The sequence below is a fragment of the Setaria viridis genome, chromosome 9 (assembly GCF_005286985.2).
Source record: "Setaria viridis chromosome 9, Setaria_viridis_v4.0, whole genome shotgun sequence".
Classification (NCBI taxonomy): Eukaryota; Viridiplantae; Streptophyta; class Magnoliopsida; order Poales; family Poaceae; genus Setaria; species Setaria viridis.
This window is the reverse complement of record NC_048271.2, coordinates 3,379,162-3,405,000: the sequence shown is the minus strand read 5'-3', so window position 1 is coordinate 3,405,000 and position 25,839 is coordinate 3,379,162. Positions and strand designations below refer to the sequence as shown.

The window sequence follows — 25,839 nt, the reverse complement described above, 5'->3', positions numbered from 1 at the left end:
ATATAGTAGAAGATATAGCAGAAGAGAAAAAATGGAGAAAGAGTTTCTATTGATATCGCAGAAGATATAGCAGAAGAGGTCAAGGTAGGAAAAAAATAGAGAAAGAGTTTCTATTGATGTAGCAGAAAAAATGGAGTGCTATTTTTTAACCAATATTTTTTAAGCTATAGGCAGAAAAGTTATGGAGTGCCATTTTTTTTAACAAACATTTTTTTGAATGAACCGTGATATGGCCTTGGGAAGCCACGGGCAGGAAAACGAGTTTCTATTATATAGAAAAAAAATGGACGGAGTGCTATTTTTTTAACCAACATTTTTTTAACGAACCACGTAAGATAGATAGCAGAAAAACAAAAATACAATACTACGGTCGGGAGGTCATAGTCAGGAAAAAAAATTCAATTGATATACGAGAAAAAATACAAGACTAGACCCTGGGAGTGTTATTTTTTTTGAACGAACCGCACGAGATAGTGCGAGTTTGATAGATAGTAGAAAAAAATACAAGACTACGACCCTGAGAGGCTATAGGCAGGAAAAAGAGTTTCTATTGGTATACCAGAAAAAAATACAAGACTACGGATCTGGAGGTCATAGGTAGGAAAAAGAAAAGGAAAGGAAAACAAAAGCTAGGCCACAACCCTAGGACATAAGCAGGAAAAAGAAAAAGAATGGAAAAAAAACTAGGCTTGTCCGGTTGGATTGGGACATCAACACGGGTAACCACTCAACTTGAAACCACCAAAATCCGACCGGTTAGATTGGGACATCAACGCGGCCGCACAACTCTACCGCAGCATCCACCAACAAGCTGAATCTCATATAGTCGCCGAAACCTCCAGGCGTGGCCCCGCAAAGATCGAAAAATCGAAAGAAACAGACCACACTGCATCGCACCGAGAAGGCCACTGCCATACGGGCCCCTTTGTCATCATGCCGCTGCAACATCACACTCCACCTGACGGAGTGATACCACCAGATTCGGGCAGGCTGCCTCGCAGTCGCCACCACGATCACACAAACGAGCGGGGGCCTCGCCACATCCGCTGTTGGACTCCACCACGCTCTCGTTGCCTCGAAGAGACACCGCGCGGCGGCCTCACCACGCCCGCCACAGTACTCATGTTAGAGATCCATTTCTATTGTCGCCATCAGAATGACGAGCAATGTTGCCTTGCTTCCAAGGTCTCCATCCAACCAAGCCGCCGCCGCCGCAGATCAACTTCGCCTCGTTGCTCCACCTGCACACATAGCCTCCGCCGCCGTGTCAGCAAACCAAAGTAGTCGCTTGCGCCGTCTTCTGATGATGTACTGCGCTGGAGTAGCCCAGCAAATTTGAGCAATCCGCCACAATCCGTTGCAAGTCTAGTCGTCCCACGATGCCGTTGCTACGAGCGCCATCTTTCAACGCACTCCCACACCGCATTGACAGTTGTCGAGCAACGCTAACCACCGCAGTCCGCTGCAAGCAGCCACCCCGACAAAACGCGACAACCCCTGGCCACCACCAGAACTGCGATCACCTCCACGTGAGCTCAGCAAACCTCGTCAAGCCTGCCATCCTTCACCATGCCACCTTGCCCCCGTCACCATCGGTTGTAGCCTCCCATGAGCAACACGTCACCACCAATACCACAAACCGAGTTGGGTCTCTAGATACGATGCCTCCAAGGAGGGGACGACGCCAGTGGCGCCACCGCCGCTCGTTCAAAATCTGGACAGGATTTTCACCCAGAGGACCCCGTGCAGCAGGGATGGAGCTCAAGATGACAGCCCCAACGAGGAGAACGATGCCCTAGGGCACCACCACCATCACTGCTGGCAAGATCGCCAGCAAAAGTTTTCGCTTGGAGCATCCCACCCCTTGCACTGCACGTACTCAGCTCGGCATTCCTGGATCACAGCCATGGGAGCCCATCAGCAGCGCTGTTGTAGCGCTGCTGCCGTGCCTCCTAGCATCGCGACGTCGTCGCTCGACCACCCTCGCCTCACGCCCGCACGCGCGGCCGCCATCGGGCCTGCGCGCCCCGGAAGCAGCACCTCCTTCCCCAGGTCCAACAAGCTCGCTGCCCAGGCCACCCTATGCACGAGGCCCACAGCGCAAAAGGGGCGCCTCCTCCGCGCCCACACACAGGCGGGCCAGCGCGCTGCCATCGCTGGACCTGCCATGACCAGCGGCGCCGCGCCATGGACGAGGCCACCATGCACCGCCGTTTCCTTCCGCCGTTGGTTGGATCCACTAAAAGGCCGCGCGGATTCGACCAAAGAGGCACCGGAGCCCTGAGCCCTGACGGTACCCCATGGCCACGCGCGGCGCAACACTCGCCCATTGCCGGCCGTTGTCCCCCACGCCTGGAAGCAGCCTGTCGGCGGATCCGGCCGCGGGAACACCAGATCCGCACCCGCCAGCGTCGGCGCTGGATCCGGCTATCCTTGCCGGCGCCGCCACGGGCCGCCCCTCCAACGACCGAGGCGGTCGCGCTTGCCTGGACGCGCAGGAGAAGAAAAGGCCGCCCCACCGCCGCCGTCCTTGCGGGCCGCTCGTACTGCCGACGGCCGGCTAGAGCGGCGGCGCGGTGAAGTGAAGGGAGAAGGGAGGGAATGGTAGGCGGAGGCGGCAGTCCGCCCGCCCGTGTCGCCCATGCAGGAGCGACGCAAGGGGCTGAGCTGTGTCACTATGCTAGCAATATAACAAGTGCCATTAGATTTGAAGAATATTTCGATACGATTTACATTTCCTTCATGAAATATGTTGTCATGAAACTTGAGGCACTGATACTCTCTAAGGATTTGCACGTATCACTTGAAGCAATCACGTATCACATAAAAGCTAATCACCGGTGATATGATCCTCCAGTGCTTTGCTGACTTATGTTGCCGTTCACTGTAAAATGACGGTCAGTCCTGCATTTCAGCGTGCAATCAACCTATGACCTGAACTGTAAATGCCAGTAGGCATTGCTGTGCCTGTAGCAAACTGGTGTGTCTCACCAGCAAACATCACAGAGCTGTCATTTTCTACAGGCTCATACATTGAAACATCAAAGATGAAGGCGGCAAGTTTGAGCATTTAGATCCGCAGTGTCTTTCCCCAATTCCCCTCCATTTCTGATGGGATGTCTGGCAGTAGTAAACTGTAACAGCCACGTTGTTGCAGCTGATGTTTTCATGCATCGAGAACCCGAAAGAGGAGGTAGAGACGTCTTTGCCGTCTAATAAACATCGGAAGCCTTCCTCACCTTAAGCGCATCAGTCGGCCTGAAGTAGCCATCGAATTTTGCAAGTTGAGGCCCTCCGACTCCAAGTCCAAGCGGCGTGCACCCAGATTGCTGGAACATCTCGGCGCGGCAGATCCGCGGGCGGAGGAAATGCGCGCGACGGGGCTGCGCGGTGTCGTCCCGGGCGGCGCTGACCGCGGGCAGGGCGTACGCCATACGGCGCGGGAAGATGTCGGCCGGCGGCGGCAGCGGAGCGCAATGCGGCGAGCGGAGGCGCGCGGAAAATGGCGTAGTCGGGGCCTTATGCCGCGGATATGACGCTTGGGGAGGGTGGTGTGACGTCGCCGGCGCCGGCGATGCCAAGCCAAAGCGCGACGGCGCGAGAGCGCGCCAGGCCTGGATGCTCGGGGTGGACGGTATTTCAGCCCTAGAATATTTCTAACCGTTGGATCGGGAGGGTACGGCTACGATTCGATCTGCTGAGGAGGGAAGGGGCCGCGGCCGCTCAGATGGGCCAAGAGGAGGCCCAGTTTGTTGAGCCCATCCTTGTTCTGTTCAGGCCCGCGTTGGCGAATTCGGTCCACGTGGCCCTTGCGCTCGCCGTCGTCGCTTCTCCTTGGTTGGTGATCGAGTGATGAGTTGTTGGGCGTGGGTGCAGTTCCGACTTCCGAGTTCTGCTCTGGCTGCTCTGTAATCTCTCGTCGTACTTTTGCGGACTACAGAGACACCCAAGAGAGCTTTCTCTCACGAATCATGCATTTGGCAGTAACTGGTCTCTGCACTCACATATACGGAGTACTGCCAGATCCGCATTATGAAAAATCCTCAAGAGCTCCGGTTCCCGTACGTGCCTTCTCAATGTACTCGCTAACATAAAAATATACTAGAAGAGAAATGTTGTTCATGTGCAGCGATGTAACCCACACCATGTTATTATTCGTTTTCTGATTTCTCTGCTTATTGTTTTTCTCTTGCACATTCTTTGGATCAAGCTCAAATTCTACACACGCATGTAGTAGATGATCTGTAAGAAAAAAAAATATATGCCATCTAATCACCTGCAAATTAGTCGCCTACACTGGATGCCACCTATAGTGCTAGCATTGACATGTTAGCCTGCGTGACAACAAAAGTAAGACGAGCATCATCAATACAAAAATTCAGTTAAGTCTGAATCGCATTTTTCATATGCTAGACAAGGTGAAATAAACAAAATAGGCAGTGGTATATCAATTAACGCAGTAAAAATGGCTAGTATTTGTTCACACGAAGCAGATGAGTGGAATGGGGGAATCGTCTTGCGATTCAGGCATGTGCCTCTGCTGGCACCTTCCTCTCGCGTGGTGGAAAGGGAGGAGGAAAAGGAGGATAGCATTTGGCGAAGAAATCGTAAGGCAAGATGACAGGCCCAATGGTTTCGTAGTCGCAGACACGCCCGAAAAACTGCAGGCTCTTGCTGCTCATGTTAAAGCTGCAGATGTAATCCTCGTCCTCCTCGAGACCCCTCGTGTTCGGCAGCAGGAGGCAGAGGGCACCATCCGGCATCAGAACGGGATACTGGGGCTCCGGCGGCTCCACGTCCCTCAGCTTGGCGTCCATGACGCCAACCTGCTTCCAGAGCTCGATCCAAGGGCAAGGGAAACCCTCGTCTTCCCTCCACTGCCGGCGATCCAGGTCCGGAGTCAACACATTCACCATCTCATCGCCGGGACGGCCGTCGATGCAGACAAACTTGACGGTGTTTGGCTATCACGAGGATGACTTGAAGGCCAGCAAAGTCCATGAAAAACAGCCCAAAAGTTGCTCACAAGCCTAATTCTTATGAGCCATTGATTTCGGTTGGAATCAACGGTGGAGATCGCTTCTTGCAAGAGAAGGAAAGCGAAGAAGACCCTAGCCCCACTTCTCCCAGGTCCTGGACGCCATATTGGGAGAATGAGAGAGCAGAACACACACAACACAATCAAGAGAGGAGAGGAAGAAGAAGGGGAAGGAAATCTATCCAGATTTGGTGGCTCGGGATAGATCTGCCTCAAGCTTTCGAAGGCTCAAATGTGCTTGGATTTGCGCCAAATTTGATGAGCTCGTTCTACACTTAGAGTACTTCGATCTGGTCAGTTGGTTCTGGTTTGAGGTTTGGTTCAGCAGAACATCAGATTTGGGAGTGGTTTTATCAGTTCGGGTGACTGCAGTTTCAACACTGAGCAGTTTCGGTTGATGGTCAGTTTGGGTGGTGAAACGGTGTCCGATTGAGCTGAAACTTTGTTAGTGATTTGGGAACTCGTGAAACTAAAATCCTACCAAAATTTGTGTACAGTGGACCTGTAGTTTGTGAGATACGAACTGATTTGAAGGGGACAAGATATGTGTATTCTCTATTTGACATAGTCATACCTCTTGTTAGTGATTGTGGTTGCTGCTGCAAATGCCAAGTTACATTATGGTGAATGTGTTGCTGCTGATGTAATCCTTTAGAGGTACTAGAGAAGACTTCTTCTAACCGTTTGTTGATTTAATGGAATCTTGGAGTGGACAGGTTTTCCCGTGTAAATCATTATGTCTTTGAGCATGTGATTATTATTATTCCACTGCATATCTGTTCTCCTTATTGTTTATTACAAGATGAGGGATTAATTGGTATATTGGTGCTGCCATTTATCCCAACAGACGGAGCCCTCAGCGGCGCCGGTCCGGGTCACCTTGGTCATCTTCGCCTTCGTCGCCGGCTTCGATGGCCGATGCAATGGCTCCGGCGAGTCCGGGTAGTCAATCTGGAACTCATCCGGCATGTCGATGAAGACGGTGTCCACGGCGGAGCCGGTGGCAGCGTGCAGGTCGCTGCACGCGACACCTTGGGAGAGGTCGGTCCAGAAGGCCTTGCCTTCGCACGAGAACATCACGTCCGCCGAGAAGGGCTGAGCAAGCTCCGCCGGGAAGCGCTGGAGCTTCAGCTCCCACGGGCTGAAACGGGAGAGGCCCATGTTCCTGCAGCAGGAAATACGACGACATCCTTGAAACAAAAATTCTCTGACAGACAAATCTTTTTCCCTGCCCAGTGACAGCAACGGGCTTCTTTGGTAGCTACATCTATCTACTTTAAGGCTACAACTTATGAAATGAACAGCAAATCATAGCTTAGAGTTGATTCAAACCGAACAACATCAAACTCAATGCCGGTGAGGTAATGCAGAGGCGAAACTGAACTATTGCTGAAACAGAACCAACAAGGATATTCTTTATTGCGATAACCAGATACAAGCAATAGTACAAATGCGACGCCCAAAACTCAATGCAATGATCAACCAATTCACGGTACAATGACGCAACACATCCTGAACGGCAGTGAATCTCCAAACGCCGAGGGCAACAGGGGCTCGCTGAGCCGAGATGCTCAGACGGCATAGATGGCGACAGCCGCGAACGCGAGCGCCAGGCTCACCGCCCCCCGGATCGACGCGCCGCCGGATGTCGTCAGGTACGGCGACGTCGGCGTCGCCTTCGATCCGCCGCCGGTTCCTGCACCAGCTGTCCAGCTCCCGTGATGTAAGAAAGAGGCCGTGCGGATGTATCAGCTCAGTTAGTGGGCGACGGTGGATGTCTTACCTGCGCTCGCTGGCACGCCGCCGGACGACGGCGTGGTCGGCGTCGCGGCGCCCGGAGAGTTGCCACCGCCGGCAGCTGCAAGCAAAAGCAACGAACTCAGTTACAGTCTGCTTCAGCAAAGCAAGAACCACAGCTCGCATCACCCAGGGATTTCGTCGAGCAGAGCACTCACAGTTGCACTTGCTCGCCGGCGGGGTCTTGACGTTGCAGGCCTGGGGGAGCGCGAGCGCGCGCGTCTTGTCGATGGTGACGCCGCCGAGGGACGACGAGTCGCCGCTGAGCGCGGCGCAGAGGCACTGCGGGTTGGACTGCACGACGCTGGCGAGCTGCGAGCAGCACGACGACGGCGGCGCCGACACGTTGCCGCTGATGTAATTGAGGCACGGGTACAGGCTGATCAGCGTCGTCGTGCACCCGGACGACTGCGCCGACGACGACGCCACCAGCGCCGCCGCCACGGCAGCCACGAGCAATAACGCTCCTGCTCTTGCCGCCATTTCTCTCTCCTCGGTCGCTCCGCTAACTAACACGAGGGCAGAGATGCCTCTTGAGTTCTTGGATTTGGTGGTGAAGCTGCTAATTGCTTGGTTAGTGATCGCTGTGTGCTTGTGCTCTTTGGATTTGTGTTGGTGAGGTTTTTATAGGACTGATTGGTTTGGAGGTTGGATGGGTTGGTTAACTTTGGTGAGCGGCCATCAGCACATCACTCACCAAAGTGAACTTCTGAAATATAAAAAAAAACTTTGGTGAGCGGCCGCTTCCCAATCTGTCAGGAAGTAATCTTTTTTTTCTTCGATTCGTGCAGAAGTGGTTGCAAAATTGGCAGTGCTTGATTCGGGGGTATCTGCTGAAAAATTGGTGAGCGGAATATCAACATGGTGTCGGTTCTTTGCCGTGTTAGGTGCTGCTAGCAACGGTGCGGAGTGTCACGATTAGTCTTATTGGCTGCTGCTTGATGTGCTTTCGTTTCTGCTAGGAAGCAACGTGTGTCATCCTGAGTCCTGACCACCAAACCGCATATAGTTTCCTTCACAGATGTTTTTTTTCAAGAATACGTAGGAGAACTGCGTATCTTTGTATTAAGAAGAAAAATTACGGCCTTCTCAGGTTTTTTTCTCAGACGTTACTTCCTCCTAAGATAAAAAAAGTATATCCTCTATTTAAATATATAAGTAGTTTAAAACAAACTAGTTAGTTAAAATGAAGACTTTGTTCTAAACATCTTTTTAAAAAAGTAGTGACCAACAGTCGGAATCTAGTTTACATTTGGAAGCAGCACAAAGTTAAATTGTGCAAATATTTCGAAATAAAGGGGAAATTAATTGATTGTAACCACACAACTCGGTGCCATAATAAAAAGGGGAAAGTTTGGCTTGAACATGAGAATCATCTAAAATATTTCCCCACTGCGTATGCATAGCCATAAAGCAGAACAGCAAGGCTGCAGCATGTGTTTCTAAGCTGGAACTGTAATATAGAAACTTTTGCAAATGTGCACTGTCAATTAAGGACTTTTCCCCGTGTTTGGATTCGGCTAAGCTCTAGTTAAGTAGGAGTTGGCTGCTTGGCGCACAGGTGAAAGGTGACGTCCTACTTACTCGTATGGGCTATCCTAGGCTGCTAAGCCGCCAACCAGTTGACGTCTCTGCATCATTTCTTGTTGTTCAACTACCCCAATGACATTAGCAGATCCTTGCTACCTTCTTCTTGTTCTTTCCTCTTAGCTGACAGCATGCTTTTGATTCTGATAATGTTATTAAGCGTCTGCCGCAGATATCGACCTGTCTACGGTAAAACTTGCTGCATTTTCCAGATAGTAAAATGAGCAAGTTATTTTTATATGGACAATAAAGTGAATTGTTTAGATAGTAAAAAAATGATTTTTTAAAAAAAACTTCGTGCTCCAGATTTTTTTTAAAATAGTACCAATACATTTCATAGAAATTAGCTAGAGCCTTGCATGTTCTTTCTGCTTGGTCCCATCTGATATTTTTTCTGAAAAAAAAAAATCTGAAGATAGCAAGACGATAGGAAAACCGCATGCCAAAGGTGGCCAATGGTCAGGGGAAGCGATCGACGGTAGTGTCTAGTGGTGATAGTAGTCCGTCTAGATATCATTAGTTGTATGGTTTGTTCTCGATAAACTGAAAAATATAACTTTTTTGCATGAAAAACATATTTCATTCTGAGTTCTAATAATGTCCCTATCCTGATATACAAAATTATGATTACACAACCAATTCGATTCCCCAAAAAGTAATCTCCGAGTAGCAGTCCCTTCTGAAACCACATAAACACAACACATGCATCCTACGATACACATCCTAATCAAACGAAAATGGATGCAGCTATCGACAGCACAGTGGCGACAGCCGTGGACACGTGAGAACTCCTCCATGCCGAGCTGGGCACCACCACCGGCCTCTGGCTGAATGGCGGCGAGTCCACCGCCGGCGACGTCGCCCCCGGAGACTCGGGCTCCTGTGAAGATTCCGGTGGAATCGGTGCTGCAAAAACATGTCGATCAGATCTGTCAGTGGAAATTCAGACGAAGGAACTTTGCATCTTTGATATGATGCGAGCAGAGATCCTTACGCAGAGGGGGCAGCGCCGGAGCAAATGCGACGGGGCCTGCAAGAAACAGAGTTCAGTTTTAAACTGTTGACTGCTCTCTTCAGTAATCTACACTGTCCTGAGTTTAAGTTTGTCTATTCAGATAAGGAAATGTAATTACCTGGAGCTGGGATTTGTGTTGCTGTGTCTGCAATCACCGAGATCAAAAAGACATTTGTCAGTGAGTAATCTTGATCGTTGAAGAAAGATGGTTTGTCTATGCGTGAGGCGATGAGTCTGCGGCAACCAACCTCTGCACTGCAGCGGGACGGACGTGGAGCTGCAGAGCTTGGGGAGGGAGATGGCGAGCGTGCGGTTGATGGGGAGGCTGAAGGGCACGTTCCCGGTGAGGATGAGGCAGGCGCAGTCGGCGCCCGTGCGCACCATCTCCGCCAGCGAGCCGCAGCACTGCTGCGTCGGCGACCCGCCGCCGTTGGTGCTCCCCGTCACGAAGTTGAGGCACGGCGTGAACGTCGTGATCAGCGACGCCGTGCACGATGTCGCCACCGCCTGCCCCGATGCCGGCGCCGCCGACATGGCCGCCGCCAGCAGCAGCAGCGCCGCCACCGCCGCCGCCATCCTGTCGCGCCTCATGGCGTGCGCTTTTGCCCTCGGGTGCGTAGCAAGTTTGGCACGTACTACGGGCTTTTGGAGGCAAAAGGATTTGGAGCAGTAACCTGCGATCGTGATGGTACATATATGGAGAAGGTTTGGAGTGGTAGATGAAGATCTGGTCAGGTTGGTTGCACGAACCGAGCTAATGTTGTGCATGAATCGTGATCTTGTCACTACTTGTCGATCCAAATGCTTCTGTTCTAGGTCAAGTAGGAATGGTTCGTGACCAAACGAGAACAGAAAGAGAACAGGACGCATTGCTACCACTAGCAGTAGAGTTTCTAGACGTGTGCTAACAACTCTACAAACCAAGTTCAGGCATGGAAAGGATTTGGCGAGGAGTTGACCAAACACAGCACACACATGTCAAAGCTCATCGGCGCTTTCTGACCGGCTTACGTGGCCTGCCACCACGTTTAGTGGAGGGCTAATGCGAGAAAGTTCAAGTAAAAATGGAGATGGACCCGCAAAATTTCTCATCGCGGTCGAAATTAGGAAACGAAATTTGGGGCTATATGCAAATATTGAGGGCTTAATTTGCAAATAATTAGACAGTGATGAATAGCGGGAACCAAACTTGGGCCATTTTGCGAAATTATGATCGCCACCGGATCCATCGGCCGGCATCGCCTTGGTCCGCCGTGGGCTTGCGCAGCCGCGCCCCATCGTCGTCTCCATCTCCACCCACCTGGCAACCTCCCCGCGAGAGCCGACCCCGCGCTAGGGCTTCGCGGGCTCCGAATTCCGCCGCTAATGCTGGGGCCAGGGCCTTCCGCTCCTGCGCTGGTGGCGGGGGCCGGAGAGGAGGAATGGTGTGCGTGGATGGGCCGCGCGCAGGTCAGGCGCCGGAAGGAGCATGGCGGGCCGCCGCCGATACGGAGAGGGGGCGGGCGCTCCTCATCTTCTCGCCGGTGCTATTTTGCTCTTGGGGGACGGCGGCGTAAGCATCCCTCTTCTTTGGGTGCCTTGGAACGGGGATCGGGTTTGCTGCCGCATGGGCGGTGGATGAGGAGGAGGAGAGGAGGCGGCTGGTGGCTGCGGGTCGAGCTGGAGCCTAGCGCGAGCGGGCTCCGGCATCCATGGTACTGACTTACTATTGAGCAGTTCGTTTGTGATCGTCTGTTTCACATTGTGAATCGTTTCACATTGTTGGGTGTCATTGCTTGCAGGCTGTCTGCCATGGAATGCCTGGATGACCTGGGAGGAGATTGGCACCACCAAATGGTGATCTTGCCTCGATTAACGGAGGAACTTTATGAGGTTAGTGTGGAACTGAGACTGAGATTAGTACTGTAGTTGTTTTTTTGGCATCGTTTGGGCATTTGCATGGTGTTGGTTTCTTCCTAAATCTCGAGAGGTGAAAAAGAATGTGCAGCGTTGAGCCTCCGCGTTCTATAGTCACTGGTCGGTAGTTGGAACTGTAACATGAGGGGACCAGAGTAACTTTTCCAGTTGTCAACAAAGAGGCGAAATGCTTTGTTTTCATGTACAACAGAGAGTGCTGTGATGTGAGAGCCAACATGCTTGAAGTCAAGAGAACCTCACGAGAAGGAGAACTTCTGGAATGAGCAATTATGCAAACAAAACACACAATATCGACCTTTTCATAAGAAACAGGCAATTTAGAAACCATATCTTACCTTGGTATCTAAGACCTCTTGACGACTTACTTTTACGTGGGAGGTTATAGGCTTGATTGTAATAATAGAACCAGAAGAATTGTGGGCAATTTGTTAGGACTGAAATGCCAACTGAGGGGGGAGTGGGGGCAGAGGTAGATGGGGTAAAATAGCCAGCTTGATGGACATGGCAGTCTGGTAGTGATCGCAGACAAGCAAAGATGTCATGCCATCTGTAGTGGTGATTTAGAGGAGGAAGAGTAGAATGATTAGGGAGAAGTTAATATTGGGGCTGTTTCAATTTCTCACTGAGATGAACATGGGAAACATTGTGGGTGGTGGCACCATACAGCTTTGAAGAAGTCGGTTGCAGTTAATTTCCAATAAGGGTTTTCTTCATGGCAATGAAGGATTAGAGTAAATCAGTAACAAATCACTTAAATTGAGGTGTGTCCTGTAGTGTTGGTCGTAGGAGTTTAGGTGAGCCAGAGGAGGGCAATCATAAGAGGTCTAGTGAGGCCGAAGTCAGCAGAAGTGTCACTCTGATGGAATGAGGACAAGTTCATAGGTGAATAAGGAAGGGTATTATCTGTCAGCATGAACTAGCAAACGTTCGTCTATTAAGGATTGGTGACAGATTGTCTGCCTGGGGAGTCGAGAGGACTTTTTTTTTGGAACAAACTCGGGCGGGGGGGGGGGGGGGACCACCTACTTATGTATTGATCGAAGGCGTGAGCACACTAAGAAACAGTTACACCCTGGCATACCAGGGGGAAACAGAGGGCGGCAGCAGGAGAGGCCACAAAACAGAGGGATTCGAGAGGACTTCAATCTTCTGTTGAATCCCACTTGCTATGTTTTACTTGAATGTAAAAATAAATAATTAAAAATGGTGAACATCTTGAAAGGTTTATGAGATTTAGTAAAGGTATTTTTTAGATGAGTAAAATACACTAGTGGTCCTTAAACTTTTCCTGCAGACACCTAGGTCCCTAAACTCTTAAAATGCATATCTGGCTCCCTAAACTTGTTAATTGTGGCATTTAAGGTCCAAATCACCATAATTAGCACAAACTTAGTGTATGTGACATGCAAACGTGTCTCCTAATATACACTGTGCACGATATTTGAGCATGTAGTAGAGGCAGAGCTTGGGGACATCTCAGGCTCCACACAAGAGTGCCACATATCCAATTCGTTGCTGATAGGGCGATTTGAACCTCAAGTGACACAGTTAACATGTATCTATATGTGCACTTTAAGAGTACAAGGACCTATATGACACCATGGGACAAGTTTAAGGTCTGTTGGTACATTTTACTCTTCTTAGATGTTTTGTAACTGAACGGCATCCAGTTAGCAGCTTCCTTTGGAACTTTCTCCGATATAAAGAGGATTAGCTTTAGGTGGATAAAACCGTAAAATAATGGACTTTCATGTGTTTTGAATTGCAAAATTTGACTTCAAGTTGGATGATTAAGCAGAAGTGCTAATTTGTTACCAAAGGATTCTTACAAGCTACAAGTAAGTGAAGAGTTTGTTGTTTCACTGAACCTCAAACACACACATGTTCAAATAACTAGCTAGATGTGTCTTAGGTGAATTGTGTCATGTGGCATGGTCACCCAAGGTTCAAAAATAGACTTGCATTTGCTTTACCTTGGCATGTAATTAATGATTGCACAATCCAGCTCACAATTGAATGGTATGACGTCTTGTTCACACAGCAAGCATATCTGGAGTTCTTGACCTTTGTTGAATTCATTAGATATGGTGGCTACAAATACTAATTTACAGATTTACATGAAACAGAATGGCAACATTGAGTTCCCTTGTAATATTACCCATAAGGTACTCACATAGCACCAATATAACACAGCTAAAGGTAAATAGAAATAATGTTATATGCCATTAGAATACAAAGCTTAATGATAGAAGAACAACTATTAAACAGAGTATGTACATTGTAATCTACACTTATATATGGCAATCCAAAAGTTTACTTAAGAATATTAGACAAGTTGACTGGAAATTTATACAGTCAATATGTCCCATCTTTCTGGCTCGGTAAAATCTGATACTCCTATTTCATATTTTTGAAAGTAAACCAACTGCATACCATGTACTTAATTCATCATATACACTTCAGTTCGTTTTCACATTGTTGGATACTATAAATGGACAATTATCGCTACGGCGCGGTTTAGCAATGTAGATTGGAGATGCCATTATTATTCTTATTTTATTACTTTCCGTTTGTCGTATGCGTATCTGCTACCTCTAGCATTTAGTCAATCGTATCGTAAAGAGGCTTCTCTTGCCAGCGTCATTCTACCTGTTGCATTTAGATACTGATGACATGACGGTGTTCTACACATACCATTTATATACTGATGATATGATAGTGTTCTGTACGATTTATATACTGATGACACGATAGTGTTCTTGAGCATTAAGGAACGAATCTGCATTAAATTGTTGGGATTTTATTTGAGAAGGTGAACGTTACTGCTCCTAGGCCATCACAGGCTATATATACGCGTCCACACCAGAGCCCCCTCGTCTAGTCCGCCCCATAATCTCCGCGCCGCCTCTTCACCAGTAGCGGTATTTGCTTTCTTAACCTTCTTTTGCATGTCTTGGATATCTTCTGCTCCGATGTTTGTGGCTATTGTTGCATATAGTGGTCATGTACTCGTGTTTGCTTGGAATCCTAGAGCCGGCTGCCTGACCCAGGCAACAACACCAACCGCAAGTCACTGAAATCCAACCAACGCCTGGATTTGCTGCCTGAGTCAGGCAGAGTGGCTGGGGCCGGAACCAAACATGCCCATCATGCATAGCTTGGCCGTGTTTTCGATTATTTTCTAAACTCCGTATGATCCTTATGATAGGATAACTCCCATACTTCAATATTCCGTTCTGTATTTAGAGTCTTTAGATGCATCTCTTTTTTCATACCACTTCTCTCTCCATATATTTTTTTATTATTATACCATATGATGTTTCTTTTCTTTTCTGCATGCTTGTGATAAGCAGCTCTAAGATGTTGAGCTTCATGGGCTGGATTTGAAGCTGTTACCCTATCATTGTCTCAAGGTGAGGATGCTCTTATCTCTCTTTAAGATATTTGTACTTTATACATAGACCATGGGCTGGTGATGGATTGATGGGTAAAAATGGGAAGAATGATTTATTTCTGACCCTATAGCAGATATGGGGAAAATCTGCTTGGGATATGTTTTCTAAACGATGATTAGTGTGTGGTATGTTGCATATTCATACTATGGAATTTTACGAGACATATGGGTCAAGATACGGGGTGTGCAATATATACTCTATTTGAATCCAGTAGCCAGTAAATTAAAAGGTTGGAGTGTATGTTCTATAAAACGTGAAGTAGCTGTGAAATGTTAATAACCTTTACTATAGATTTTGATTTACCAATCTTTGACTCGTTGTAATGTGAATTTGTGAAGTGCATGCGGTTTAAGCTGTTAATTGTCACTAATCTAACATATTATGAGACTGTCACTTTCATCGGTAATGTTCTGTATTTTCTTTACGTGTGTACTATCCATTAGTTGATCTGTGACCGCTTTGAATCTGACCTGTATAACCTGAGTCCATGTCCTGAGTGACCTGTAGTCACATTCCTGGAAGGAATTGAAGTACCAAACTGTTTGTTGAGAATTTCCTGAACTACAAATAGGCCCTGATCTGATGTCGATCTTATATCAGCATGGGATTTAATCAGACACTGTTGTAGAATTTCCTAATGATGGTAACTTTTGTACAAGAAAAACAGAGGATAAAATCCAGGACCTGATCCAAGTGTCCTTTTGTGAATCGTGAATAGATTTGACTGGTGAGACTATAATGGATCTAGGTGCATGCACAAGACAAATAGATATTACTACTGATGGTCAGTGGTCACCTACATACTACAATCATGAATTCTGTTAATTGTCTCAGTAGATTTTGTCGAGGAAACTTAAGTAGAGCTTTAGTGGAAATCATCTCTACAGAAAGCATCAAATATATTCATATAACTGACTTGATCAGAGTTTTTGGAAAGCTTTCTTTTTTGTGGTTTGTATTGGGATTTTCGTTATGCATGGAAGGATTTTTGGTCTCTAGCTACTTAATCATTCATTGATGTCTTAGTTTTCACCTCTTATTCAATAAGGACCCTTGATGGATTTCATGGATATTGAAATGTAACAGTAGCTGCTTGGTGGCATTTAGATCCAGGGAACACAGCAAAGGCATATGAGTGCTCTGCTCCTGCAATACTGAATATGTCCGCAGAGTATAATGGTTCGTCTGAGATGGGTGTTGGTCAGCAAAAGGTAAGAAGATAATGGTTCATCAACCTTGTTTTTTTTAATCTTGAAAAGGACGAAGCCAAATACATTTGGACTATAGGCATAATGCAATACTTTTCTGAATGTCCATTTTTTTTTACTGAGTTAATGCCATGTTTCTTACACAATTACCCCGATCCTGATAAACCATAGTATGTCCTATTTTCTCATCATTTGAGATGATTATTAAGTTCTTTAAATGAATGTTTAGTTCAAGTTAATTATGAAGTAACTACCTTTAATGACTACATGTTATCTTTGACTTGATTCTCGCATTGTGTGCAATAGTAGCATGTAAGTTCACTAATTTTTTCTTAAATTCAATTTGTGTGAGCTTCTCTCAGTATTAGATGTATGTAAGGCTGAGTTGTGATAGAAGGATGTATATATTATTATATGTAACCTTACTTTAGCACAAACTCGAATTTGAAATTGCAGAAATCTCATACTGATTCTTCCAAATTATTGCAAACTTGGAGACTTAAGTGTTGGCGTCTCCATGTGGCATTAACTGTTTTATAAAATGTATGGTTAGACTTATTGATGTTTTTACTCCGTCTTTGCATCACCCTTTTCTTTTAGCTGTGACATGACTTGCCAGTAACATATAAGATAAAGGGTCAACCTCCAGTAATATCCTGCTACGAATACTACTTTCAAAAGTTAATATCATGAGTAGGAGTATTAGTTGGAGGTTCTATCTGTCAAAGCAATGTAAATAATCCTTCAATGTTTGTTAATTTTCTCATTTTTCAAATGTAGGCTGTTCGCCGGAGGCATCTTCCACGAGGTCCTAATGGGCGCTTTATCACCACAAAGGGCAACCAGGCAGCAACCAATGGAAATAGCGAGGTTCATAGCAGTACACCTGCAATAGGCTTCTATTGCCCCTTTGTCGCAACTAATGAAGGCCGGGGAAACGTCGGTGAAGTCATCCATTTTCCCTTGGTCGCAACCAATGTAGGTGAGGTCGCCTATGGCAGTGAGGTGCCAAGCAACCCCGCAGGAGACTTCTGTTGGCCCGTTGTAGCGACCAACGATGATGAGGAGAACATCGGCAAGGTTGCTTACAATAGCATCCTGAACCTTGAATCGCCTGATCCCACCACACTACTCAGGATCATGATGGGGAACAAGTACAGCACCAACAAAGTCTCGGAGCAATTCCAGAATGTGGCGCGCCTCCAGGCTCCTGACTTTGCCACCCTCCTGACCGTCATGAATAATGCTGGCTATGGTGAGACCGCAGACGACGGCCACTATGATGTGGACAAAGTAATGACGAATTTAGAAGGGTGGTAACCAGCGACAGGTCGTGGTTAGGCCGGCCTGCCCCTGCCATGATGCCATCATTGTATGTAGGCTTGCTTAGTTATCTGGTTGATGGCTATCTGTATGTTTTCTTTTGCTCGTGTTCTGACTCCAGATTGCCAGATTGTCTGGTGGTCAGCTCAGAAGGTTCCTGATTCTGAAGTTGTTTGGTTAGTAATAAGTCTATGCACTAAGCTAGCTCCCAAGTTCGAGTTCAAATGGACTGGATCTAAGTGTCTATTTCTTCTTAGGTTGGTCGAGTTTTCTTAGTAAAACCATATACCGAATTGGAGCAAATGGTTGTATGGACCTGGTTTTCGTATGGTACTAAATATTGGATTTTATTAATTTGGTAGCCATGTGGATTTGCGATTTTATTATGCGTGAAAATTTTTGCCTGTAAGAAAGTGCGAATGCTTCCAATAATTTGCAGAATTATGGAGTCTTTGTTGCAGGGACGCATGAGCATGGACGGACCGCACAGACCTGCATTTTCTTGTGAATTACCTGATCCTGTCAGATGCTGGTGTGAGAACTCGCACGAATTAGACTGGATTCTATTTTTTAGCTGAATTTGAATGGATTCTGAGTTCTGACCGAGTTGCATAGTGGATTTGTTTGGTACTTTTGTGTTTCACAAAATAGCTAGCACATAAATTCGCATTAAACGATGCACCACGATCAAAACATAGGCACATGAAGTCTACGGTAAATTGAATAGAGGAGTCTCAAACATCCATGCTAGAATCGAAACGTTCTCAGAAGCAAGCTTGGCCGTAGTGATAATTTTATAATGATCGGGAAAAACGAGAGCCATCCATCTTATTTAACGGTAGAAACAAAATAAAGGACGTAACTTTGAGTACCTAAAAAGAAAAGAAGTATCAAGGACTACCAAATTGGTAGGACCAAGTACAAAAAATAACCCTTAAATTTAATTTTTTAAATTATTTTTTCAGTCAGATAGTGGACAAAAATCACAGACAAAAGTACCAACAAAGTACCAGTGGGTACACTTTTAAACCAACACATAGAGCTAATGTATAAGCAAACACACTCATTCTACTTTGGCACGTCAACCCAACTAGGAAGAAAATCTAGGCAACAGAAGGTCCGGATCCAGCGGAGACGACGGGCTCCTGCTGTCTTGTTGCCTTTCATCAGCATGCTCCCTGACTCATAATCGATCCCTTGCTGTAGAACAAAACAATCATCCAGGATTTAGACATATATGATACGAGTGTGTAGCTATGACTGCATGTTATGTAGCTGACACATAAGGACAAGCATGATTTCACAGATCAAATGAAGCACAGTGTGGTAGTAGAAGTGTAGAACAACCTTACTCCCTGCCAGTGAAGCCGGCCCTGCTGCAGGAGGAAGGTGTTCCTCGAGCTTCGTCCTGCCTGAACCATGCTCCCTTCGGAAGAAATCGGAAGGGAAGATAACTGGATCACAGAAAGGGTAGTCGTGAACAAGCCCGTGGCATAGGAGCCTCTTGTTAAGCACGTCGACGCTGCAGACGTGACCCACCAAAGGATCTCCACGGGATCGTCGTCCGCGATAGGCAATCATCACGACGAAGAGGGCGCCGTCCGCCGTGAGGACAGGGTAGTAGGGTACTCCGGCGCCTCGTCCGGCAACCCCGCCTCCCTGAAGCCGTCGAACCCCCAGAGCTCTCTGGCAGAAACCTCCCACTCTTTCTTCCACCGCTCCCCAGGCAATTCCAGGGTCCACATCGTCAGCACGTCGTCGGCGACTTGCTCGGCTTGATCGATGCAGACGAACCAGATGGACTCCCCGACGCGGGCCATGGTCCGGGTCAGCGTCGTCCGCTCGTCCCTCACCTTCAGCATCTGCCCCAGGTCAAGCTGGCACTCGCGCGGCAGCTCGATGAAGCCGAAGTCCACGGCGGCGGGGTCGCCGTCGCTGGTGGCGGCGCGCAGGTCGAAGTGCACGAGGCCTTGCGTGACATCGCCCCAGAAACCCTTGCCATGGAGAGGGAAGGCCGCGTCCGCGATGAATGGATCGCGGACCTCCCGCGCGGGAAGCACCTCCCCTTTACCCGCCACGGGCACGCCGTGTCATCCGCCGCCCCCGCTGCCGGAGAGAACACGCAGAGAACGGGCGGCAGGCCGACGAACTGGAGCATCGGCCCAGGAGGCGACTTTTGAGCCATGAAGAGCAGCTCGCAGGCGCCGCCGCCGCCGGCGCGTTGGGGACGGACTTGTACGCATTGGAGGCTTTGTAGAGATCTGTCAGGTAGTTCATCATGGAGAGCGACGCGTCGACGTCGTCGTAGACGAGGAAGTAGGCGAGGTCGCGGCCGCACTCGAGGTGGAAGATGACCACGACGACGAAGAGGCCCTGCTCGGCCAGCACGATGCGGCCCACGGCATACATCTTGCGGCGGTCGCCAAGCTCATGACGCACCGACGAGTTGAGTGCTCGAAGCGCCTCGTCGCTCACGCGCGCGGACGGCCAGGGAGGAGGTGAGGAGCGGGGCGTCGCCGAGGCGCATGTAGAGCGTGAGCCCTTCCACCGCCTCCTGGCCGTGGTTTCCGCATCCGTAAGCCTTCTTGCTCGCGCACTCGATCCTAGTTCACCCTTGACCTGGATCGCCGGTAAGTTGCTCCACGGTGCCGTTCAGCACGTAGATAGGAGCGGAACGCCGGGGCGCAGCCATGGCTGACGCGCAGGGCTGGTGCCTGGTGGAGGAAGGGGGAAGTGAAGGGGAAGGGGAAGATCGACGTCGTTGACGTGACGTCATAAAAGAGCACTAAAGCCGCCGGCATCCGCGACGATATTCTCTCGACGACGTCGACAACCTTAACGCCGCATCAAAGAGATCGTCGACATCATAAGTTGGTTGCACGAACCCAGCTAATGTTAAATCCAGCTGCTTGTTGATCAAGATGCTTCTGTTTTAGGTCAGGTAGGAGAATGGTTCTTCACCAAACGAAGGAGCAGTGCGCATTGCTACTTTGCAGAGTTTCTAGTCGTGTGCTAAGTGACTCTACAAAACCAAGTTCAACCACGAAAGGATTTGGTGAGAAGTTGACCAAACACAACACGCACAGGTCCAAGCTCACCGGTACGGTGCTTCTGCTTCCTAACCAGCAGCTTACGTGGCCAACCAGCTCACAGGGCATCCAACTCAACAAGATTGTTGCTATAAATTAAATCAGAAAAACTTCGATGGCCACCTGTCAATCGAAGCCAAAATGGGGCCAGCCTACGCCGCCGCCGTGCGCGGCCTGGGCATCGCCGTGGCGGCCGCGCTCCTCCTATCGTGCCGGTGCGCGGCGGCGCAACCGTCGGCGGGCTCCGGCTGCATGCCGGAGCTGGTCCGCCTGTCGCCGTGCATGGACTACCTGTCGGGCAACGCCACGACGCCCGACGGGCCGTCGTGCTGCTCGGCGCTGTCGGGCATGCTGACGTCGAGCCCGGGGTGCCTCTGCATGGTGCTCGGCGGCACGGCCGCGTCGCTCGGCGTCGCCGTCGACGGCGCCCGCGCGGCGCAGCTGCTCGGGGCGTGCAAGGTCCAGGCCCCACCTGCCAGCCAGTGCAACGGTAAGTGTGCGCTTATCCAGATTAGCAGATTGACAGAGTACGAGGCGATGGCAAACTGATGATTGGGATCGACACGAGTTGAACATGTCGCGCGTTTGTGCAGCCGTGGGAGCTCCAACGTCGTCTCCGGCGGCGCCGAGGACAACGACACCGGGGGTTCCGGCCGCGGCGGCGCCGTCAGACGCCAACGCGAACCCTGCAGGTGCAAAAGTAACCGTACATAGTTCAGGTTCAGAAACTAGCATTTACTAATCACGCCATCATTTTGTATCTCTGAATGTCTGGCGCTGTAGGTACTGGATCGAAGTCTACACCAGCATCCACCCTGCCATACTCTGACGGAAGCACAGGCAAGCCTGGAGCGATCTTCATCTTCGCCGCCGCAGCACTGGCGTTTCTCCATCGTTTCTGAGATGCTGCGAGAGCTTCCTGTGTTCGTCACGGACGAACGATCGTTTCACACGAGCAGCTTGTACAGTTTGCGGTGTTGATTGCTTCATAATTCAGAGGGACGGAGCATCTTTTGATCCTTTTTGAACATAAAGCATCATTTGATGCATTTCAGAGTTCAGAATCAGAGGCTGCGTGCTTTGAATCATGATGCGTTGGATTTTGTTTTCCCCGAAATCTGAACAAGTTGCAAAAGTTGAAATCTGAGTTAGTCAGGTTTACCGTTGGACTTCCGTAGCCGCCCACACCCGACATGGACACCTCCACACCTCCTTCCTCCCGCCTTCGGCCTTCCAAGAAAGCGATAGTCTAATCTACACCAAGCTTGGTGGCCAAGATTCTCCCTCTCTCTAGTCAAAGTCAAACCAAGTCGGCTCTTGCTCTGCCTCATCCACTGGAAGTATAAGAACAGCTGAACAGAGGCCACTGCTGCTACATCGAGACATCAAAGCGGCAAGAACACAGATCAGCAATGGAGGAAGCCAAGCCCGCGACGGCGAAGGCGCCCGTGGAGGTGACGCTCCGGAAGTTCGAGCTGTCCGACGTGGACGCCATGATGGCGTGGGCGTCGGACCCGCAGGTGGCCGCCGTCTGCCGGTGGGACCCCTACGAGTCCACGGAGCCCCTGCTCGCCTTCATCCGCGACGTCGTGCTCCCGCACCCGTGGTTCCGCGCCATCTGTGTCGCCGGCGGCGGGGACGAGGAGCCCCGCCCCGTGGGCGCGGTGTCCGTGTCGCCGACGGGGGACCCGTGCCGCGCCGAGCTCGGCTACGTGCTGGCGCGCGCGCACTGGGGCCGCGGCGTGGCGACGGCAGCCGTGAAGCGGACGGTGGCCGCGGTGTTCGGCGAGGTGCCGGGGCTGGAGCGCGTGGAGGCGCTGGTGGACGTGAACAACACGGCGTCGCAGCGCGTGCTGGAGAAGGCCGGGTTCACGCGGGAGGCCGTGCTCCGCAAGTACGGCGTCGTCAAGGGCGTCGTCCGGGACATGGTCATCTTCAGCTTCATCAACGCCGATCCGGTGCCCGAGTGACTCGCACAAACAACGCGTTGATGCGAATCTGTTGGTGAATAAGTACATTTATAGTTTGTAAATCGGTGTCTGTATCGAATCTCCTCTGATTTTGGGTCTTCGTTGGCATTTCTTGGATGGAAACTCCATTGATCTTACATATGTACAATAGATCCATTGACGAGGAGATCGTAATTCAGATTGAAGCTGAACCATGGCGAGGTCGCCAATCCGGAGGTTTCTACACCTCATAGACGATCACCACCGCGCTCACACGGCCACACGCTACGCAAGATCGACACGACGCCCTTCTTCGCGGCGGGCGCCTGGCCAGGTCGTCGTCCACTCGCCCCCGCCCTCTCTGCTCCTCGGACGCGGCGGCGAACGCGAGGCAGCGGCGCGGTGCAGCACCGTGGAGGGGATTGCGGCGCAGCTGCACGAGCGCAATCGCTGGATGATGCCTACGTCCCCGCCTTTTCGATCCCTGCGCTGCGCTGCGCCGGCGGTGGGGGCGATGCCTTCCCCGTCGGCGTCCTCAGGCATCTCGATGCTGGCGTCCTGCCGTCCTCCGCGGCTCCGCCGAAGCTGGTTAAGACCCTGGGCCGCCATCACTCTGAACCAGTTATTATCCCTTAAATGAGGCCGCGGCGGAAGCCTCCGGGCTTGGCGTCCACGTCGGCGGTGGCCGCCGGCGATCCGAGAAGGGGCGCCGGCGGGTGGACTGCGGCGAAAACATTTGCAAATCAGCCCCTAATTTGGATCGTGATTATTCTCCGCGATCCATATGTTTACATAAAAACCCTTATTTGGATCGCGATTATTCTCCGCGATCCAAATATTTGCACAAAACTTCCTGATTTGGATCGCAATTATTCTCCGCGATCCAAATATTTGCACGTTGATCCCTGCTTTGTGCTTTCGGCTGCTCTCTCATGACCCGCGCCGCCCTTCCCGTCCACCGCCGCCCGCCGCGTGAGATGGACTTGGCGGAGAACCCAACCGATGGTGCAATCGGATAGTGCGGTCGTGGTTTCCGCTCGTCGTGGCTTTTTTTCGAACAACTCTCGTCGACGTCGTGGCTTCCGCCGTCCTCATCCTCCCTCCCTCGCGAGGTCGGCGGCGGCTATGCCGCCCCCCCCCCCCCCCCCCCCCCCCCACGGACACCTCCGGTGGCACACCTCGAGTCCTCGCCCGGCCAAAGCATCACCCAGTTCTTCCCCCTCGGACGCGGTGTCGAGAAGGTCGTCGGAGTCAATGACCACCGCCGCACCATCATCTACTTCACCCGCACCGCGGCCGTGCGCGCCGGTGGGACCCCTACGAGTCCATGGAGCCGCTGCTCGCCTTCATCCGCGACGTCGTGCTCCCGCACCCGTGGTTCCGCGCCATCTGCCTCCACGGCGGACACCCCGTGGCGCGGTGTCCGTGTCGCCGAGGGGGTCCCGTGCCGCGCGGAGCTCGGCTACGTGCTGGCGCACGCACATTGGGGCCGCGGTGTTCGGCGAGGTGGAGGGGCTGGAGCGCGTGGAGGCGCTGGTGGACCTAGCCAACCCGGCTTCGCAGCGCGTGCTCGAGAAGGCCGTGCTCCGCAAGTACGGTGTCGTCCGGGACATGATCGCGTTCAGCTTCTTTACACCGACCCAGTGCCCGAGTGACTCGCATTGATGCAAATCGGTGTCTGTATCGAATCTCCTGTGATTTGGGATGTTCATTGGAATTACTTGGATGGAAGCGTCAACAGAAGGGAGGATAAAGAACAAACCCGTCTTATGTTAGCATCATCCATTGATCTTACGTCTGTTGTCTGTACGATAGATACATCATACATCGACGAGATCAAAATTCAGATTGAAGTTGAACGATGGCGAGGTCGCCAATCCGGAGGTTCCTCCACCTCCTCATCGACGATCACCACCGCGCCCACACGCTGCGCAAGATCGACACGACGCCCTTCTTCGCGGCGGGCGCGTGCCCCCAACTGGGATCGGTGTCGCCGGCGGGCGGCGGCTATGCGCCCCACCCCGCTGCCGTCCCCGGTGGCACGCTTCGAGTCTCGTTCGCCGACGCCGGCGCCGGCGGGGCCTCGAGCGGCGCGGCGTTCAGGGTGTCGACGCGGCTCGGCGGCACGTACGCGTTCGACACGGCGCGCGGGGCGTGGCGCAGGGAAGGCGACTGGGCGCTGCCCTTCTACGGCCGCGCGCAGTACGTCGCCGACTATGGCATCTGGTTCGGGTTCTCGGACTCGGACCGAGGGGGCTTCGGCCTTCGGCCTGCGCGCGGCCGACGTCGTCGACGGAGGCAGGCCGCCGGCGCAGAGGCACCTCTGGCCCGACGTCGACGGCCTCGCGGCCCACGCCGACGAGTGGTACCTGGGGCTTGACTATCTTTCTTACCTCGGGGGTGGCAGGTTCTGCGTGACAAGGTTCTTGACCTCCACGCATGGGCGGACCCAGAGGGTAGTCCAGATAGGCCCAGGACTACCCTAAAATTTGGCCCAAACAATTCTTAGCAGTTCGCTTTCATAACCCAAAACGAAGAATTAGTCCAACAGCCCAAAAGAAAAAAGGGCCCTGCAGCCTGCTAATCATCCGTAAAACTTCCCATCGCTGACCGCGGATCCCGCTGACCGGTGACCACACCCGGTCCATCCCTAGGACTTAGAGCCGCGCTCTTCGTGGCCACCCGAAGCACGATATTTTGACACGGTCCAAAGCACGGGACGGCACGATAAATTTTGGACCGTGCTGGCACGGTACGAATGCGAGGGCCATATTGTGCCTAGGATCTCGGCACGGCTCGTATTTTGGGCTGTGCTCGGGTCGGCACAGCACGAAAATAGCATATTAGCACATTTATAAACTATATCGTCCTAATATCATTGGTTCTACGTGTCATATAGCCTAACATAGCTATTGCCATGAAGAAAATCACAAAATCTACCTTAATCATGATAACGATCGTTCATAACATAACAATGTTGCATTCTCGTATGGCCACAGACAGTCATAATATTCACCTACATCACCTATATAATAATGTTTGTTTCATCTATTAATTTTAGAATTTTTCCCTACGTATGAGAGCAAAGTATGTGCAAGTAAAATGAGCACCAATAAAAGACAAGCACATATCTCGTGAGGGCCGTGCTTGGGCTGACACGGCACGAAGTCGTGCCGGCGTGCCACGGGCCGTGCTTGAATCTAGTAAAAGACTTGTTGTGCCATGCCGGCACAGCACGACGTGCTTAACATGCCTAGAAGTCCAGGCACGATGTGGCACGAGGCACGAGAGGGTCAGGTTGGGCTCCCAGCTCTACCTAGCACATACTTGGCTCGGGCGCTCGCCGCTTGGCCACCCGTTCGACGCGTCGCGAGCCACTGACGCCATCTGTCCGTGTATTCACCTTCCCCAACTCTGTAGCATGCTATTCCCCTCACGGCGACGGGTGACATTTGTGTACT

General features: G+C 50.8%; 4 protein-coding genes, 2 long non-coding RNA genes and 1 pseudogene across 7 annotated transcripts; 4 read left to right on the top strand and 3 right to left on the bottom strand.

Moving 5' to 3' along the window:
- Positions 1–6,428: 6,428 nt before the first annotated feature.
- LOC117836862 (non-specific lipid transfer protein GPI-anchored 11) lies at positions 6,429–7,449 on the bottom strand. The gene is made up of 3 exons (XM_034716380.2): positions 6,994–7,449; positions 6,822–6,896; positions 6,429–6,743 (listed from the first exon to the last, which is right to left on the bottom strand). The coding sequence occupies exons 1-3, from the start codon at positions 7,316–7,318 to the stop codon at positions 6,610–6,612; spliced, it is 534 nt and encodes a 177-aa protein (XP_034572271.1). The 5' UTR covers positions 7,319–7,449; the 3' UTR covers positions 6,429–6,609.
- A 1,517-nt stretch (positions 7,450–8,966) lies between these two features.
- On the bottom strand, positions 8,967–10,101 carry LOC117840236 (non-specific lipid transfer protein GPI-anchored 16). Its single transcript, XM_034720704.2, has 4 exons — positions 9,686–10,101; positions 9,556–9,582; positions 9,417–9,452; positions 8,967–9,328 (listed from the first exon to the last, which is right to left on the bottom strand). Exons 1-4 carry the CDS (start codon positions 10,026–10,028, stop codon positions 9,150–9,152), a joined length of 585 nt encoding a protein of 194 aa, XP_034576595.1. The 5' UTR covers positions 10,029–10,101; the 3' UTR covers positions 8,967–9,149.
- Positions 10,102–10,605: 504 nt separating this feature from the next.
- Positions 10,606–17,694, top strand: LOC117840237 (uncharacterized). Of its 2 annotated transcripts, none has more exons than XR_004636969.2 (5): positions 10,606–11,131; positions 11,219–11,309; positions 14,708–14,767; positions 15,896–16,020; positions 16,798–17,694. It is a non-coding gene; the product is annotated as an uncharacterized lncRNA (long non-coding RNA). The 2 variants fall into 2 exon arrangements; XR_004636968.2 differs by having other exon boundaries at positions 10,609–11,131; positions 15,917–16,020.
- A 496-nt stretch (positions 17,695–18,190) lies between these two features.
- LOC117836712 (uncharacterized) lies at positions 18,191–20,603 on the bottom strand. The gene is made up of 2 exons (XR_004636146.2): positions 18,688–20,603; positions 18,191–18,540 (listed from the first exon to the last, which is right to left on the bottom strand). It is a non-coding gene; the product is annotated as an uncharacterized lncRNA (long non-coding RNA).
- LOC117836710 (non-specific lipid transfer protein GPI-anchored 15) lies at positions 20,524–21,517 on the top strand. The gene is made up of 3 exons (XM_034716188.2): positions 20,524–20,919; positions 21,023–21,121; positions 21,213–21,517. The coding sequence occupies exons 1-3, from the start codon at positions 20,571–20,573 to the stop codon at positions 21,329–21,331; spliced, it is 567 nt and encodes a 188-aa protein (XP_034572079.1). The 5' UTR covers positions 20,524–20,570; the 3' UTR covers positions 21,332–21,517.
- Positions 21,518–21,666: 149 nt separating this feature from the next.
- LOC117836711 (uncharacterized) lies at positions 21,667–22,577 on the top strand. The gene has a single exon (XM_034716189.2). The coding sequence runs from the start codon at positions 21,842–21,844 to the stop codon at positions 22,397–22,399; it is 558 nt and encodes a 185-aa protein (XP_034572080.1). The 5' UTR covers positions 21,667–21,841; the 3' UTR covers positions 22,400–22,577.
- A 1,083-nt stretch (positions 22,578–23,660) lies between these two features.
- LOC117839586 (uncharacterized) lies at positions 23,661–24,314 on the top strand (annotated as a pseudogene).
- The last annotated feature ends 1,525 nt before the right edge of the window (positions 24,315–25,839 follow it).

What these genes read in the sequence shown, in the direction of transcription:
- LOC117840236 (XM_034720704.2), bottom strand. Translation starts at nt 10,028, where the DNA reads ATGAGGCGCGACAGGATGGCGGCGGCGGTGGCGGCGCTGCTGCTGCTG. An exon ending in CGTCCCGCTGCAGTGCAGAG is followed by an intron (nt 9,583 to 9,685) that starts GTTGGTTGCCGC and finishes CGGTGATTGCAG; the next exon opens with ACACAGCAACACAAATCCCA. An exon ending in AACACAAATCCCAGCTCCAG is followed by an intron (nt 9,453 to 9,555) that starts GTAATTACATTT and finishes TGTTTCTTGCAG; the next exon opens with GCCCCGTCGCATTTGCTCCG.
- LOC117836710 (XM_034716188.2), top strand. Translation starts at nt 20,571, where the DNA reads ATGGGGCCAGCCTACGCCGCCGCCGTGCGCGGCCTGGGCATCGCCGTG. An exon ending in ACCTGCCAGCCAGTGCAACG is followed by an intron (nt 20,920 to 21,022) that starts GTAAGTGTGCGC and finishes GCGTTTGTGCAG; the next exon opens with CCGTGGGAGCTCCAACGTCG. An exon ending in CGCCAACGCGAACCCTGCAG is followed by an intron (nt 21,122 to 21,212) that starts GTGCAAAAGTAA and finishes CTGGCGCTGTAG; the next exon opens with GTACTGGATCGAAGTCTACA.
- LOC117836711 (XM_034716189.2), top strand. Translation starts at nt 21,842, where the DNA reads ATGGAGGAAGCCAAGCCCGCGACGGCGAAGGCGCCCGTGGAGGTGACG.
- LOC117836862 (XM_034716380.2), bottom strand. Translation starts at nt 7,318, where the DNA reads ATGGCGGCAAGAGCAGGAGCGTTATTGCTCGTGGCTGCCGTGGCGGCG. An exon ending in GCCGGCGAGCAAGTGCAACT is followed by an intron (nt 6,897 to 6,993) that starts GTGAGTGCTCTG and finishes TTTTGCTTGCAG; the next exon opens with CTGCCGGCGGTGGCAACTCT. An exon ending in CGGCGTGCCAGCGAGCGCAG is followed by an intron (nt 6,744 to 6,821) that starts GTAAGACATCCA and finishes GGAGCTGGACAG; the next exon opens with CTGGTGCAGGAACCGGCGGC.